Below are 16,164 nucleotides of genomic sequence, written 5' to 3' on the forward strand. Positions count from 1 at the left end.
TTAAGCTATTTTAAAAGTTTAGTATTTTGTTTATTGGGTGTAACAGAATCATTTTTCATTTACTGTACATTGCAGTACCTGTCTGAAACATGCTGATTACTACAAAGCCTCTCCTTCCAAAAAGTGCTCTGATTGGCCAAACACCTCAAGCAAGCGTTCATCTTCCAAGGCTTTAAACAATTACAAACACAGTTAATAATGTCAACGGTATTAACGTATCAGTTCTAGCCCGAGTCGGATTCTGAAAATGCGGATGATCAAGCCGATGGATTAGAACCAACTTTTCAAGCACGACTTCAGCAGAACATTTCACAGTGGTAAGTAGTCTGTTGTATATAGCCAGCCCTGTACTTTCCCAGGTTCAAGAAGTGGTCCTCTTTCAAATACGCTGTACACAAGCAAACTTTTGGGTTGTACTGCTTAGGAACAGCATTATAAATAAATCTTAACCACTGATTCCTAACAAATCAGTTGGACCCAAACACACAGCGTCCTCTTCAAACAAGACGACAAGACAACAATTCACTGAAGTCTCGTGCTTATGCCTTTAGGTGGGCATTATGCTAATATTTCACATTGTGACGCAGGCGCTTGAGGAAGCGATATCTGGACTTCTATCAAGGCGTTTTAAGCAGGTCTGGATCAGTGTTCTCTGTTAGAGAGAATGAATCCCTTTGTGGGAGACTATGAGGTTTGTAACTTTGCAGATCTTATACATGCACAAACTGATTCATTATAGCACTAAAGGAAAAGGAAAACATTAAAAAGCAACATATGACCCCTTTAAGAATTGCAACAAAAAAAATTGTATTATAAGTTTTCTGAAATGTTATGATTAAATATGCAAATAATGCATTATCTAATTAAATATGCTCTAATTTGCATACATTGAGAACAGAAATTTGAACATTGGATAAAGCCCAGTTCAAAATTCTAGTTTCATTTTGTAGACTCAAAGGTTGTTACAGAGGGGATTTTGGATATCTCTTTCAATCACTCTATAAATCAGAAAATACGGTCAACAGCCAGAAAAAAGTTAAAAGATTTAAATGAATAAAATGTCTCAAATCAGGCAAATGATACATGAACAAACCCCTCTGTAAAAATCTATAGAATATATATAATTGTACATTATAGAATTTCTATAGCCCACATATTTAAAACTGTAAGGTTTGTAAGTGCCACTCAAGTGGAGATTTTCTGGGAACTGCAAGGATATGCATTGTATTTGAAATCTACAGAAGCAAATAGATAAAGTTCAATAAATTAACACTTAAGGTTATTTTGGATGTTTTCTTTCCAATAATGTAAAACAACACGTTATGAAAAGCCAACTGGACAAGCATTTACAAATTCACCAACAGATGTTTTGGAGAATCCAAAAAGGTTTTCCTATGGCATCACTGCGAAAACCCCCTTTTGGAAACTTACTTTTTTTTTGAGAGAGAGAGTGTTGAGTGAAACAGAAAATCCAAAGCATCGAAAGCAATCGATTTAGTTCAGGACTCATCTGTGTGTGAGTAACTCACTAACAATTACGGCCATACCTTCAAGGAACAGCTGAACCATAAATCTAATACACTCAGACATCTGCCAAAGAGATTACAAGTTGACGTCCCTCATCAACATCCGGCAACGATGTGCAGCTGAGAGCCAGCACATAAAAGTTCATCCCGGAGATTGATGCTGTGCCGTGAGTGAGGGATTTCTGGTGAAATCACATTATAAAAATCACATTCCTGGACCAAAAGAGGTCACTGAAGAGGTGTTAATGCGAGGCAGGTAGACTCGGGAAGCACACGCTAATTGGAGAGCAGGTCTAACGCCCAGCAGCCTGCAGTGGCTAGTGAGAGGCGAGGAGGAAGATCGAGAGAGACGCGAGCATGTAAGAGGAAAGACCACAGGGAATTATCAAATCAATTAACATCCAATTCCCAAACGAAACTCTGCCCCGTGCCTCTGAGCGCAAACTGCTCGGCTGCGTTATCGTCTGTGAGGGGACGTGCCCAGGCCGCTTTCATACTGTTGGTGAAACACTCATCGCCTGAACGTAGCGCCCAATTAGATGGGAAATGCCACAGCAGCAGACGCAGTCACTGATCTGATGGAGGGATTGTGGTCAGCCGCTCCACGGATGCTTGTCTGCAGTGTCTGTCTCTCTATGAGTCTCTTTCTGAGGAGATTCGAAGATGTCACGGGTCAAAAGGATATTATAAATTAAACTAAGTTTGATTAAAGGACCAATGGGCAGTCCCATATAGAATGGCGTCCATAGAAGTCTGCAGGATCTGAACATACTGTACATCTATTAACTTCTGCAGCATCTAGTGCTGCACAATTAATTCAAGTATAATGAAAATTGTGATATGACTTGGTATGATTATTGAAACTTATTATTGAAGTCTTTATTCAATTTACCACCAATTCAATTCAATTCTCATTTATTTGTATAGCGCTTTTGACGATACATATCGTTTGTTTCAAAGCAGCTTCACGGAAAATGCATGTCGACATTACAATTTAGAGTGATCTGTTATCAGAGGTGACGGTGTCCAAGTTATGCATTTCAGAAATTACACAGTTAGCTAATAATGTATTGATTTAAGGCAGAAACAAAATAACTATTTACATATTTACAACAAAAATGTAATTGTAACACTATCATTTTACTAACATTTAAAGAAAATATTACATTTTATACAACCATATCTTTCATAATAATAGATATTATAATAACAACTACTATTATTAAGAAAATAAGAACTAATTAAAATAATTGTGAAAAAGGAAATAATATTATTGCACTACTACTACTACTAATAATACTAATATTAAAATAAAATAAAAATAAATGTATTTAGCAATACAATAATTTATCATTTGAATTATAATTATTATTGTTGTACTATAAAACAAATACCTAATGTTCAATATAATAATAATAATAAACTTATTTTTCAAATATAATATTCTAATAATATGTATGTTATTATGTTTATCATTAGAGTTATTACAATATAAATTATTATTATAACTAATATTTTGTTAATATTCATGTTAATTGTGTTCCAAAAATTGTTGAATTTAAGGTAGAATAAGACGATATCACAACTGAAAAGCGAACTCAAAAAAGATTCAAGTCTAGGTACAATGTGACCGCACGGGTTATCATTTTGCCTTGATTTCTAAGCAATAAACATTTATCATATCACAGTTCAAATCCCAAATGCAGCATATATATATTTATTTAAATAAAAAGATTAAAATATATATATTTAAATAAAATGTGCAGTCCTATTTCAATCGTTTACTCCACAAATTTTGGCCCAAAATCAGCATAGAAAATCCAAAACTGTGCCTTTGGGCCAGCCATGGGATTCAATAAGGAGTAACATGAAGCTGAAGCACCAGTGAGTGAGCGAGAGGACAGCAGGGAGAACTGAAACACTGTGCACTGCAGAGGCTGGGGAGCTCTGATTGATCTCCTCATGAGATGAGGGACACGGGCACCACTGGAGCCTCTGATCAGCACAAGAGTGTGTGCGTAAGTGTGCGTGTGTGTGTGTGTGTAGGCTCTGTCTGACACCAAGGAAATTAATCCCTCATTTATGTACCTGCAGTGTCAAGAGGCTGAGAGATGCTTCAGAGATATGGCTCTGCGCCAGGCCACCCGTGAGACGCTCTCTATCCGCTAATGCCTCACTATACTGCAGGCTCTCTAATACATGTAACATTTAAATAAAACTTTGCTTTCGGTACCTATAAAACAAGAGCACATAATGAGGATTCCCTATTATAATTCAACATAAGACTTGGAGTCCCTCCATTGAAAGTCTATTCACCCAAAACTCGGAAAGAAATCACTATAAAACAAGTGATTTAATCCAAGTCTAATGAAGATGAACAGATTTAATTTAGGCTTTTATTCATATATAAAAACATTGATCAGAGAACGTACATAAAGCACTCAAATTTGGTAAACAAAAGCTCAAACATGCTTGATTGATCCCCGAGAACCAACAATGTGTCACGCCAGTATGTTTGAGCTTCCGCAAGAACCAATAAGGTTTGTTCTCACGTGTCAAGCACGGTTGAGCTTCCGTTTACCATATTTGAGTGCTCTATGTTTGCTGATCAATGTTTATATTCAATCTGTTCATCATATAAGCCGATTGTGTGTCTTCAGAAGACTCGATTCCGCTTCATTCATATGGATCTATTTTACATTCTTTTTATGAACGTTTCGAATCGTCAGAAGTTTTTGGTGACTAGACTTTCAATGGAGGGACAGAAATCATTAAGAATATCTTAATTTGTGTTTTGAAGATGAACGAAAGTCTTATGTGTTTGGAACGACACAAGGCTGAATAATTGATGGCAGAATTAAAATTGTTGCATGAACAATCCCTTTAAGTGTTAAATTGAAATTGTAATCATTTACGCGAATGACGTGCTCTAATGTCATATAACACGGTTGTTCTACATGTTGGGGAACAGCAGCCACCCCTCTCTCTTGAGAACAAGCGTTATCGTCTTGATTGCTCTTGGCATCGCACATACAAATGATCCCAGCGCAAGCCCAGTCGGAAGAGAGTCAGATTATAGTCAGAAGAACCCTGTGCTGCTCTCTTCTCCGCACAGCTGCCTGCTATAGCTCAGCCTTCCCATCTGCCACTAGTGCGGCGCGCAGCTCTCAGCACCGCTGTAGCCGGGCCAGCCTCATTTCTTCTTCATTAACTGCCACTGACTTTAACAGGATTTATGCAAATAGAGCCGCAGGAGGTGAGAGATCACTGCTGGCAGCATTAGCACTCGCTTGTGTGCCTCCAAAAAGAAGTACCTCCAAAGTCCCTTTAAGGCAATTCGCTCAGCGGCCATCTAGGTAACGCTTCTGGGCAGCCATTTTCCATCTAGGTAATGTCTGAATAAAAGTATTAATTTCTTCTTTTTTTTTAATCCTATTGCATGAGGGTCCTCTATATAATATATAGTTATTTACAGTTTAATTCATGAATGTCCCACCACTTAACATGTGGCGGATAAATGTTTTTCAAATTTGAAGAGCAGTTTTTTTAAGTATGTTTTTTGTAAGAAATAATAATAAAATATTATGCCAAACAAAAATTGCATTCCTTTAATGATTATTTTCTTCTTCATTATGATTTTTAAAAAATCATAGAATCATCGAAGAGTTAAAGTGATTGCATGTATAACTTGCATTTTAATGTATTTTAATGTTTGGGGGGGGGGGAGGGGCTGGGGGGGGAATCGATGTCACATCATTGATCCATAGGTCATATTTCGACATTCGCATTATGATTGCACTAAGCCGAATTTTAGTATTACAATGCCACACATGTCAGCGAAGACGCAATCTATTCTACGATGTCTAATTTGCAGAAAAGAGGGGCCGATTACAGCTCCGCTTCATTGCCCAGGAGTCTTGTGCAAATGTCCTTGCCTCCAATGGAGCCTCTCAATGTGAACCCAGCGGGTTCCGAACGCAACCCACACATCCAAAAGGTCTGCAGCTTCGCTCTTGAACGCCAGCTGCGCTGTACGGTGGACGGCGGAAGCGCTTCTCCGCTGTGGCGCGCTAATAAACACAGATCTCACTTAAAGGCAGCTTTAATCAGAGATGCAATTTGTTCATTAGAAAATTACAAACAAGGCCACGGCGCTGACATGAGAGGGCACGATTAGTGCCGCTAATTACCTGATTCTTTCACTCCAGCTGAGATGCGCAGAGGATGATCTCGCCCCCCCCCACCCCCACGCCAGCTAGCGTTTTTCTTTACTCTCTCACTACACACCCTTGTTTGTGACAAATTAAGGCCAAGTCAAACTATCTCTCCCACAGTGTAGAGGAGGGGGGGTCATCTTCACATCACATGCTGCTTCTCATTCCCCCCAAACACACCACTTGTCGGGGAGGGCTGATGGGAAAGATGGGCCCATATGCAGATTGGTAGACTGCACTTCATTAGGCTCCTCTTAGCTTTTTTTCTATCCCCACGCTTGACAGGGAAAAAGAAGGTGGAAGAGTGAGATGGTGTAGGGGTTTTGGCTGTGGGGGGGGGGGGGGGGGGGGGGGGGTATAGTGCATTGAGGAGAGAAAAATCCCTTCCCACATCTTATACTAATGATCTCATTTCAGCACACGGGAGAGCCTGGCTCTAATTGATGTCAAGTGCGTGCTTTCACTGTTAATCAAGAAGATGGCATCAAACGGGCTTCTCGCGGGTCTGAGTACTGATCTGAGGCCCCTTCGTCCACAATACGCCGCTGTTGGACTCCAATTATACCAGCCCAGACGGCCGGCCAGACCCTACCTGTTTAATTGGGATAGCGCGGCCACTTCCAATGCTGTCTGCGCGGCCATCCATCCCTTTCTTCTCCCTGTCTGGTTCGCTTCCCTTCCGAGACTGTGGGGGAGAAGACATCATTTTAGTCAAAGGCAAGATAGCTGTTAATTGAGCCTTACTTCAGACCAGATCCAGTTTGGAGTGCAGGGCACACTCTTGACTTCAAAAGTCAAGGGGGTGTGGGAGGGGTCAACTTGACCTTGACGTGACCCCACCCCCCCAACTTCTTGAAACCAAGACTTGTGGTACATGTGCAGGACGTACACTACTAAAGAGCTTACAAGACCGGAAGAATGGCTGTCAATTTAAAGGAGTTACTGATCATATAAAATGTGTGTGTGTATATATATATATAAATAAAATGTATATATATATATATTCAAAGTTTGACGTTGGTAAGATTTTGAAATATTTTTGAAAGTCGTCTCACCAGAACATGCTCAAATTTGTCATTATCATTACTTATCATTATTAATGCTTAAAACAGTTGTGCTTGCTTAATATTTTGTGGAAAAGTGATTCTTTTTTTTTTCAGGATTCTTTGATGAAACCGAAATCATTTGCAACATTAAAGCATCCTTGCTGAATAAAAGTATTAAATTTTTAAGTCAATTAAAAACTTACTGACCCCAATCATTTGAACAGAATTGTACATAAAAAATAAATATATAAATAAATCTATCAAATACATATATATATATTATCAATTTTATTTTTGTTGATTTTGTATTCAATGCAATTAAATCAACTGCTGTTGTTGTAGTTTTGTAATTTTACTTATAAAGTTAGTTACTTATAAACTATATAAACTAATTTACAATTATAATCACGCCTATATGTCTAATGGGAGAGCAGACTGACCGTAAAGAGGTTGGAGCGTCGTTTGGACTGTTTGCGGACGGGTGTAGGGGTGTTGGCAGTTTGGGGTACATCGATACGCAGTTCCTTCTGACTGGTACTGGGAGTGGAGGGAACGGAAGAGGAGTAATCGCTCAAACTGCCTCCACCATTACTGGTCTGTAACACACACACAGAGCGAGAATGACTTAGCAAGAAAATAATCTCATGTTACATAGAAACACCATAGGCCTCCTTTTTCCTGAGCTTCACCTAAGCCTCTCTAAGCTTGGCTGCACATACACAGGCTCACTTGTACACTGCTAATGAGAAATCAATGAGGACTGAGCCATGCGGAAGAGGATTACTGTCAGCAGGGGGATAAAACATAGATAAAGAAACAGTGAATTTTCCTTGGATTATTCAGAAGACGAGACTTCAACTGACGAGTAAAATGTGAGTCTTAAATTTAACAAGTTCTCATGTATTTTACATATTTGAGTGTTTGACAAGCTACAATAAAAGGTTTTTTTTTTTTTTTTTTTTACACCAGACTGGTTTTGCATGGAAACCAATTGGGTCAATTTGACTCCAACACAAAAGTTGTAACAATTTGTCCAGCCTTTCCAAAACACATCCAAACACTTTGAATGCACACTCATAACCAGTGTTGAGCATGTTACTTAAAAAAAAAGTAATTAGTTATAGTTACTAGTTACTTCTCACAAATAGTAACTGAGTTAGTAACTGAGTTACATCATTATAAAAGTAACTAATTACCAGAGAAAGTAACTATTGCGTTACTTAAAAAAAAAAAAAATCAAATAGGCCTATATCAAATAATTTGGATGCCCCCAGTATTAAATATGTTAAATAAATGAAATGGACACTTAATAGTGTAGATTAGTGTTCAATGTTTTATAATAATAATTTATTCTATTTTAATGTTGCTGTGGGACAATGTGAGAGATGCCTATTAAATTCAATATATTATTCTAAATATTAGCATTAATATAGTAGAACAATAAAACATTATAGATGGTTTATACTTAATATCGCACAGACCCCAACTGGCCAACAAATACGTTTAAAAATAAATTATGCTTCTTAAGAAATGTACCAAAAATGAATAATAAAAAAATAAAAAATACATACTCTTTGTGCATATTAAAATGATAAAACTGTTACACAACTTCACAACTATTAGACATACTGTAGCCTAAGTATTTTCTTCCTAACAAAAGTAAACAGTTTAACAAGTGCTCTCTCAATGTAATACTGAACAATTTACCAAAAAAAATATATATAATATTAAAATATAATATTTTGGGGGTTTATTTTTATAACCTATAGCGATCGTCATCATTAGAGGTTATTTCTAGACATGTTTGTCGCACGTGTTTACAACCGGTCAAACAAAGATGTTTTCTGTGAATGTTCCCTGCAGGTTATTTTCGGGTTTTATTTTATAAGCTAAACAGAACGTTCCCTGTAGGTTATTTTTTAGATTGTATTTGTATGACCATGTAAATTAATTAACGTTGCAGATGATACCAATAGGCTATAGATAATGCTGTCTAATGCTGAAATATGTCATTTATTTATAAACAAACTATATAATGCTCGGACACCCTCGGTCTCTCTTGCGCAACTGTTGAGTTCGCGGCGTTCGCTTCGCTTTTGTCCACTCCGGCGCCTCATAAACACACACACACAGACACCAGAGAAAAAAACTTTGCAGGTCCTATGGCGGAGAGAAAGCCTACTCGGATGAAAACCGCTTCAGTGAGTTCAATTATAGTAACGCCACATTTTTTTTGCCAGTAACGGTAACTGCGTTGTAACGGGGGAAACAGTAATTCGTTTGATTACTCGTTACTGAAAAAGATAACGCCGTTAGTAACGCCGTTTATTTATAACGCCGTTATTCCCATCACTGCTCATAACCCTAAATAATAAGAAAAAAGAAATCGTTCACAACATTTCAAGAAATAATTTAACAAATGTTTCAAAACGAACAGGTCACACAACCCAACCCAACTCAACAGGAAGGTTAAGTGTGTGAGACTCACCTGACTGATATGCACTGCAGACACAGGCGCTGCGCAGACGGAGGAGTGGCTTGGAGAATTGGGCAGTGACTTACAGGGTCCGATTGAGAGTTGTTGTTTCTTCCGGGATGCAACTATTTTCTGAGCCACTGAAATTACAAAGAAAAGGAAAAGGTCAGGAGGAATTTATGCATTATGGAGGTGGACCAACAACAAGTGTGCGGAGAACACAACGCCAGTTTAGTCTGTAGTTAGATGGGTAAAGTGGTATACTTTATTACCCCTCATGAGAGTGTGTGTGTGTGTAGAATCGCCAACCCAGGCCGCTCCTAATTTGCCCATCACTCTCCTCCACAGGCAAGCACTCGCCCCGCACTCAAAGCCTCCAAGGCCCATTATTTCAACATTTCCCCTCCCTCGGCCATTTCTCGTTTCCCCCGATGCTCTGCCCGTGGCAGGAAAAGGGCGGCGTCAGTCAATCGCTCGCCTCTGTCCCTATCGATCGGTTGACTGCCCCTGTGGCAATCTGCGCTCGGCCCACGGAGAAATATTCTACCGCTTCGTCATCTCACGGCTAACGACATTGATCCCATCATGTGGAGAGAAGCTTACGGAGAACCGCTCATTCTTTAACCCATTAATCCCGTAAAACAGACACGCGCTGAGGAAAGAAGTGTAGAGAGAGGCTTTTTATTCCCTCAGAACTTAACAGTAACTCTTAAGTTGTGAACTGTCAATGCAAAAATGAAATTCTCTGATTAAACACTCCTCCAAACATAATAGTGATTAGATTCATTTTCCCTTGAGCTCGAAACATTCGCCCTCTAGTGTTCAAAAACTTCCTCAATCCCTGAACCTGAAGTGGCTCTCAGGAGGCAGGAGGGAGTTAACGGTCCAAGTGCCCAGAACTCAATTACTCCACTTCCCAATAAATAGGGCCGGCTCTCATTCAGCTGTAAATGAAGTCATTGTTTTAATTGGACCTATTAAACGTCTGAGTTTTAATTATGATTCCGTCATAAACATTTACCTTCAGGTGAGAGATCAGATCACTGTCCAAGGGCAAACGGCATGCTACTCTGCAAAAAAATTCTCTCAACGCAATAGTCTCATGCTCTCCCTGTCCCATCTGCCGCTCCATGAGAAAAGCTGTGCAGCTGTGTTTATTTAGACTCGTCGTGACACGCTACCACGCTAATCGGCTAATTAGAATCATAAACGAGCAGCTCCTCTCATTTCAACAAATGAGAGGAAAGAGAAGCCGCAACGGCACTATTGTGACAAACGGTTACAAACATCCACAATAAAGCAAAGGAAAAATCTTTTAAAAATGTAGGTTAAAACGAGTTCTTAGAAATGCACTCTGTGTTCATGTTGATTTTATATGGTTTGGAAAAACCTAGAATTTGTCAAGGAAAGTATAGATTTTTTTACTAGAGAATTTTCAAGAAAGTTTAAATTGAATGAAAGTAGTCAGTTACTTTCACCTTGTATGTGTGTACGCATCTTAACTCTTTTCCCGCCAGCAGTTTTTTTTTAAAAGTTGCCAACCAGCACCAGCATTTTTGATCATTTTCACAAAACTTTCATGGCCCAAAGGATATTTTGTTATATAATATCTGAACATACAATATACCAAAAGAAATTACAGAGCCTCTGCTTTAAAAAATTAAATAATGTTATTCTAGCGTAACTTAAATGTGGGTAAGTTTCATTAAAAGCAACGTTGAACCAAAAGCTGAGAAAATCACGTTTTTGTCAAAGACTACGTCCAGATGGGATTCAGAACGATGATCAAAACATCACGTCCATCAACACACCCAAAGCTTGCACAGTCCTATACCTCTTCATGGGTTCGACATTTCATTCGGTAATGTTTGGCAGTTTTGATTTATATGCCGTTTAATGTTTGATGATGGGGTTAGTTTATGTAGAATTAGTAGAGTTAGTAGAATTATGAATAAATAAATATAACATTTTGGGTGGTCATACCACATGAAGTTACACCTTGAACCAACCAAAGAAAAAGAAAAAAGGTAAATTTATTAATATTTTAGGAGGCTAATTGACTGACACTTTCATGAGGGTCTGCAGGGGTTATGTTTTTTGTGTTCACTTGTGTTATGTTTTTTTGTTTCATTTTGAATATATATATATATATTTTATATATATATATATATATATATATATATATATATATATATATATATATATATATATATATATATATATACACACACAAAATTCAATGTCAAACTATTTTTTTTTACTTTTATTATTTTAATGAGGCTTTTTCATTTTGATGACACTGACTTTTTTTTTTTACTTAATGCCCCTCAAAAAATATAAAAACTTTAATTCAGACATTAAAAACATGCTCATTTTAGAAACAGTGTATTCAAGTCATTGTGTGCAAAAGTGACATTTAAATGAATGGATTTGTACAAAAAAAAAAGAGAGAATTGTTCATTGACCCTTATGTTAACAGCAATGCAGCTCACAAACCCGCAGTGGCCTCCATGAAAACACTTAACTCTGTTATCACCCCGAATCTTCTAGAGAGCTTTATAATGACCATTCATAATAAGTCAAGCCATTTAAGTATTATTGGACAATAGCACTGCAGGAGCATGGAGGTGGTGAGAGATATATGTCCGCAGATCCCTCTCCAGACACCCCTGCTGTATTTTACTTTAAGTGTTAAGAGCAGTTATGATAAGACTGGGTTAAATATTTAAACTGCACAGCTAATACAATTTAACTTTGACTATCAATCTTGGCTCCCCTGTGAGAGGCAGCCATTTATCCTGCCGGAAACATTTCCCGTTTGATCAGATTTATGGCAGGAGGTCTGAGAAGCAGAAGCATAGCCATCATAGAGCAGGACCATTCACTCCACTGGAGCTTCTCTTCTCTTCAGGCTTTAGAGGATCGTGCCTTCTATTAAAGCCACATTACATTGATGACATTTGTCAGTCAGTAGTTATTTTTACATTTGCACACTTATAAAACACTCCTATTGCTTTTGCAAATCCTGTTCTGCTGCAATTGGGACAAAGTGCACATCAATAGTCAGGTTACTTTCCACATAAGTATACTTATACAAAAAAATGATAAAATGCTGAATGTAAACTATGTGAAATGAATATCATGGTAACACTTTACAATAAGGTTCATTGCTAACTACCTTAGTTAACATGAACTAAGAATGAACAATACTTCTACAGCATTTATTAATCTTAGTTAATGTTCATTTCAACATTTACTAATACATTATTAAAATCAAAGGTTGTATTTGTTAACATAAGTTAATGCACACTGAACTAACATGAACAAACAATGAACAGCTGTTTTTTTTTAACTAACGTTAACAAAGATTAATAAATACTGTATCAAATTTATTGATCATTGTTAGTTAATGTTACTTAATACAATAACTAATGATAACTAATGAACCTTATTGTAAAGTGTTACCAATATCATTTCCACAATGTTCATAAAAACTAATGTTTATTCAGTAAGCAGACATGAGCATAAACTATTAAGAAAACACTTTACCAAATAAAGTCCTAGATGCAAATTTAACTGATGAATTAATTTAATTTCAGATATTGTCAGACTAATATCAGTAATGTGTTGTTTAATAGGCAAAAAACTTTAAGAGAACGGAATACGCTGAACAATTCGCTGAAATACACAAATTGACAGAAAAATAAACAAATTAACGAACTCATCACAATTAATCAGAATTATTGATAATGTTTTTGTCAGTCTAGATTATGAAATACTTTGACAGAGTGCTGTTCTTATGCATTTAACACAGAACTTCTTTCGCGGAGATCACTGATTTCCAAACAGCTGTAATTATTTAGATGTTTATAAGCAAAATAAAGGTTATATAGTAAATGTTAATATTATTTAGGGAGTTTAAGATGAGTGTATCTTGTTAAAAGCTGCATACGGTGGCCATGGAGCATTTCCATCAATCCGGTGAGTGAACGGCACTATGAACGCGACTTTATAAGACGAATGATGAGCAAAGACAACAGAGAGTGAATTAAATTGAGCGGTTTTATTTCCAAAATGCACTCATTCATGGATGTTTTATCTAATTCATGTACGTCTTTATTTGAACATGACTTGGTGGTTTACGTGACTGAACATGACTTTGTCTCTATTTTTTAGCGCCAAGTTATCAGTGAATCCGATATTTTAAAAAACGATACCAGATTATGGAAAAATGCTTAAATATCATGAAAGATATTGGTAAAACTGATTGTCGGTCGATCTCTAAATGCAAAGGTGCAAATCGCAGCACTTTCGCACTTGAAGTTTCAAATCAAGATTGTATCAATTACACTGTTACACCAGTAGGTGGCGACAAGTCAAGTCAAGTCATCTTCATTTATATAGCGCTTTTAACAATGTAGATTGTTTCAAAGCAGCTTTACAGAGATAAACATACAATTTACGGTAACAGAGATCGTTTTGGCTTTATAGCGATTTTTGAACAATGTTATTTCCAGCTAAAGTTGGTTTTGATTGATTCACTTCCAGCAAAATGATCATTTGTTATTACATTAGGGGCCACTAAGACGACGGCCTTCTCTCTAAACAGACTTTAAACGCGAACCTGTGACCGGATGGCGTTCACATGCGCATTAAGAATTGATTCTAGTTATATTCGTTTGAATATATGTGTGCGCAGGTTTGTAATTTCCCTACAAACCATGCCTAAACAAACTACTTGTCTTGCCTATACATTTGATAAAGAATTTTGTTTTATTTTATCACTTCGGGGTACGCGAACCGGATTTTCAATAACGCTTTATCTGTGACTTAAATGTATTTGTCAATGAATCATTCATTCAAGCGCTGACTCATGCAGTAATGAAACAAGTAAAGTCTTTATGAGTGAGTCATTGAATTATTCATTCAAACTTTTTATTTTATTATTAATTCAAATTAAATAAATATTTTTGAATAGGCTTCTGTTTAGTTGCCTTTTCAGAATCGGTAGAGAATCGTGATCTCTATTTTAAACGAAGAAATCATGATTATTTCTCATTATTCAGAATCGTGCTATTAATCCACAACCATTAACTTGCTCTAATTTATTGGCCATGTTGCTGTGTTTATTTATTCACTCAATTACACTACCTTGAGGTCATCAGATCAGAGAACCCTGCTGAACAAAGACCCGGACCCCCGACTCCGCAACGCAGGTTGTGACCTCTCTTCTAAACGCTGAGCTGATACAACAGACTGACCTTCATCCTCGACCCCCAGAGAGAAATGAGCAAAGAGAAAATGAGACCACAACGTGCAAAGGGAGAATGGACTGAACAGGTAAGTCAGACTAAATAAAGACACAGGTATGTTTATCAGGCTGCTGTCAGAGCGGTTAGTAGCAGTGTGCTATAAATATTAGCTAATGAGTTGGAGGAGAGCGGGGCAGATGAACCACCCGCCAGGAATCTTGTATAAAGGTCGAAGAGCTCCTGCACTTACTGTTCAGTAATTAGACCTGCTATACAAGACAAAATACACACTCGAGTAAACACAGACTCGCATCCGCACAAAGCCCAACCGTTTACATGCCGCACGAAGGGAATTAAGCCACAGGTGTAACGGTGATAGTTATGACACGCTGACAGCTTTTTTCACTCTGTATCCATCACAAATGTACACAGCAAACCTGATCTGATTGAACAGCTGCGAGTCCTGAATGGGTCCTCGTGTAGATGCGAGAGAACCGTAGTGAAGACTGTGATAAAATACACTAAATATGACTAAATAATTGACCATCCCAGTGCAATATCCCAGACAAAACGAGATAGATTTACATATATATAAAATTCATTTACATTAGCTAAAGTGTCATGAACTAACAATGAACAACATCTTTTGTCGCATTTATTATTCTACACTTGTGTTCAAAAGTTTGGGATATACTTTTATTTAACAAGGACACATTAAATTGATCAAAAGTAACATAAATATTCTATTTGGAATAAATAATGTTCCTTTGAACTTTCTTTTCATCAAAGAGAAAAATAAGTATCACGGTTTCCACAAATATATTAAGCAGCACAACTGTTTTCAACATTGATAAGATATGTTTCTTGAGCAGCAAATCAGCATATTACGTTTGGTGAGCATAAGATACTACTTAGAAGAACATAAAAAAAAAACCTTTCTGACCCCAAGATTTTGAACTGTATTGTAAGTTAATAAATACATTATAGTTCATTCATTCATAATATATTAACTAATGTTAATTTATACATTTCCATTCAAAGTAAAAAATATATTAGTATATGAAGAAATTAACATCAATCAAGATTGATACAAGCTAGTTTGTGTTCCCTAACTAATGTTAATGAAATGAACGTTATTGTAAAGTAACGGCAGACTAAGAGCCAGAACCCCTGGTTCTCAAAACCACTAGGTCACTCGTTGTGAACTCTATGGATGAAGTTATCAAAATAAACTAACCAAGTTAAATAAGTCAGCAAAAATGATTGCAGCCTCAAACCAATGTGTAAGAGAGCTTGCATGTATATAAAAAAAATAAAATATAAAAAAGCACTCAATGTACAGTTGAAACTAATGATATTTTGGACAATCATAATGTTATTATTTGTCCGTTTGTTATTGCACATTTCAGTTTTAATACACTAATCAAATAAAAATAAACCACTGATATAGAATCAGCAAAGATTCTACAAATAACCCACATGTGCCACAATGGTCCTCACCACTTTTGGTGACAATTATAAAACAGCAACAACAATTTAACTAATAACTCCAATACAAAATATATGACAATATAAACCACAGGGGCCTACGAAAGAGATGAAGATATAAATAGTGAGAATGAAAAAGAGAGAGGAAGTGCACAGCAGACC

General features: G+C 36.9%; 1 protein-coding gene across 4 annotated transcripts in view; it reads right to left on the minus strand.

Annotated features, from left to right (window-relative positions):
• The window catches only part of agap1 (ArfGAP with GTPase domain, ankyrin repeat and PH domain 1), a 201,606-nt gene that overhangs the window by 70,916 nt on the left and 114,526 nt on the right, over positions 1-16,164 (minus strand). For all 4 annotated transcript variants that reach the window (XM_056233560.1, XM_056233559.1, XM_056233558.1 and 1 more), the window contains 3 exons: positions 9,275-9,402; positions 7,227-7,382; positions 6,333-6,425 (listed from right to left, as the gene is read on the minus strand). In XM_056233560.1, coding sequence (XP_056089535.1) covers positions 6,333-6,425; positions 7,227-7,382; positions 9,275-9,402 — 377 coding nt within the window. The remainder of the gene's footprint in view (positions 1-6,332; positions 6,426-7,226; positions 7,383-9,274; positions 9,403-16,164) is intronic.

This window comes from Rhinichthys klamathensis, unplaced genomic scaffold (genome assembly GCF_029890125.1).
Source record: "Rhinichthys klamathensis goyatoka isolate OS25496 unplaced genomic scaffold, OSU_Roscu_1.1 h1tg000372l_1, whole genome shotgun sequence".
Classification (NCBI taxonomy): Eukaryota; Metazoa; Chordata; class Actinopteri; order Cypriniformes; family Leuciscidae; genus Rhinichthys; species Rhinichthys klamathensis.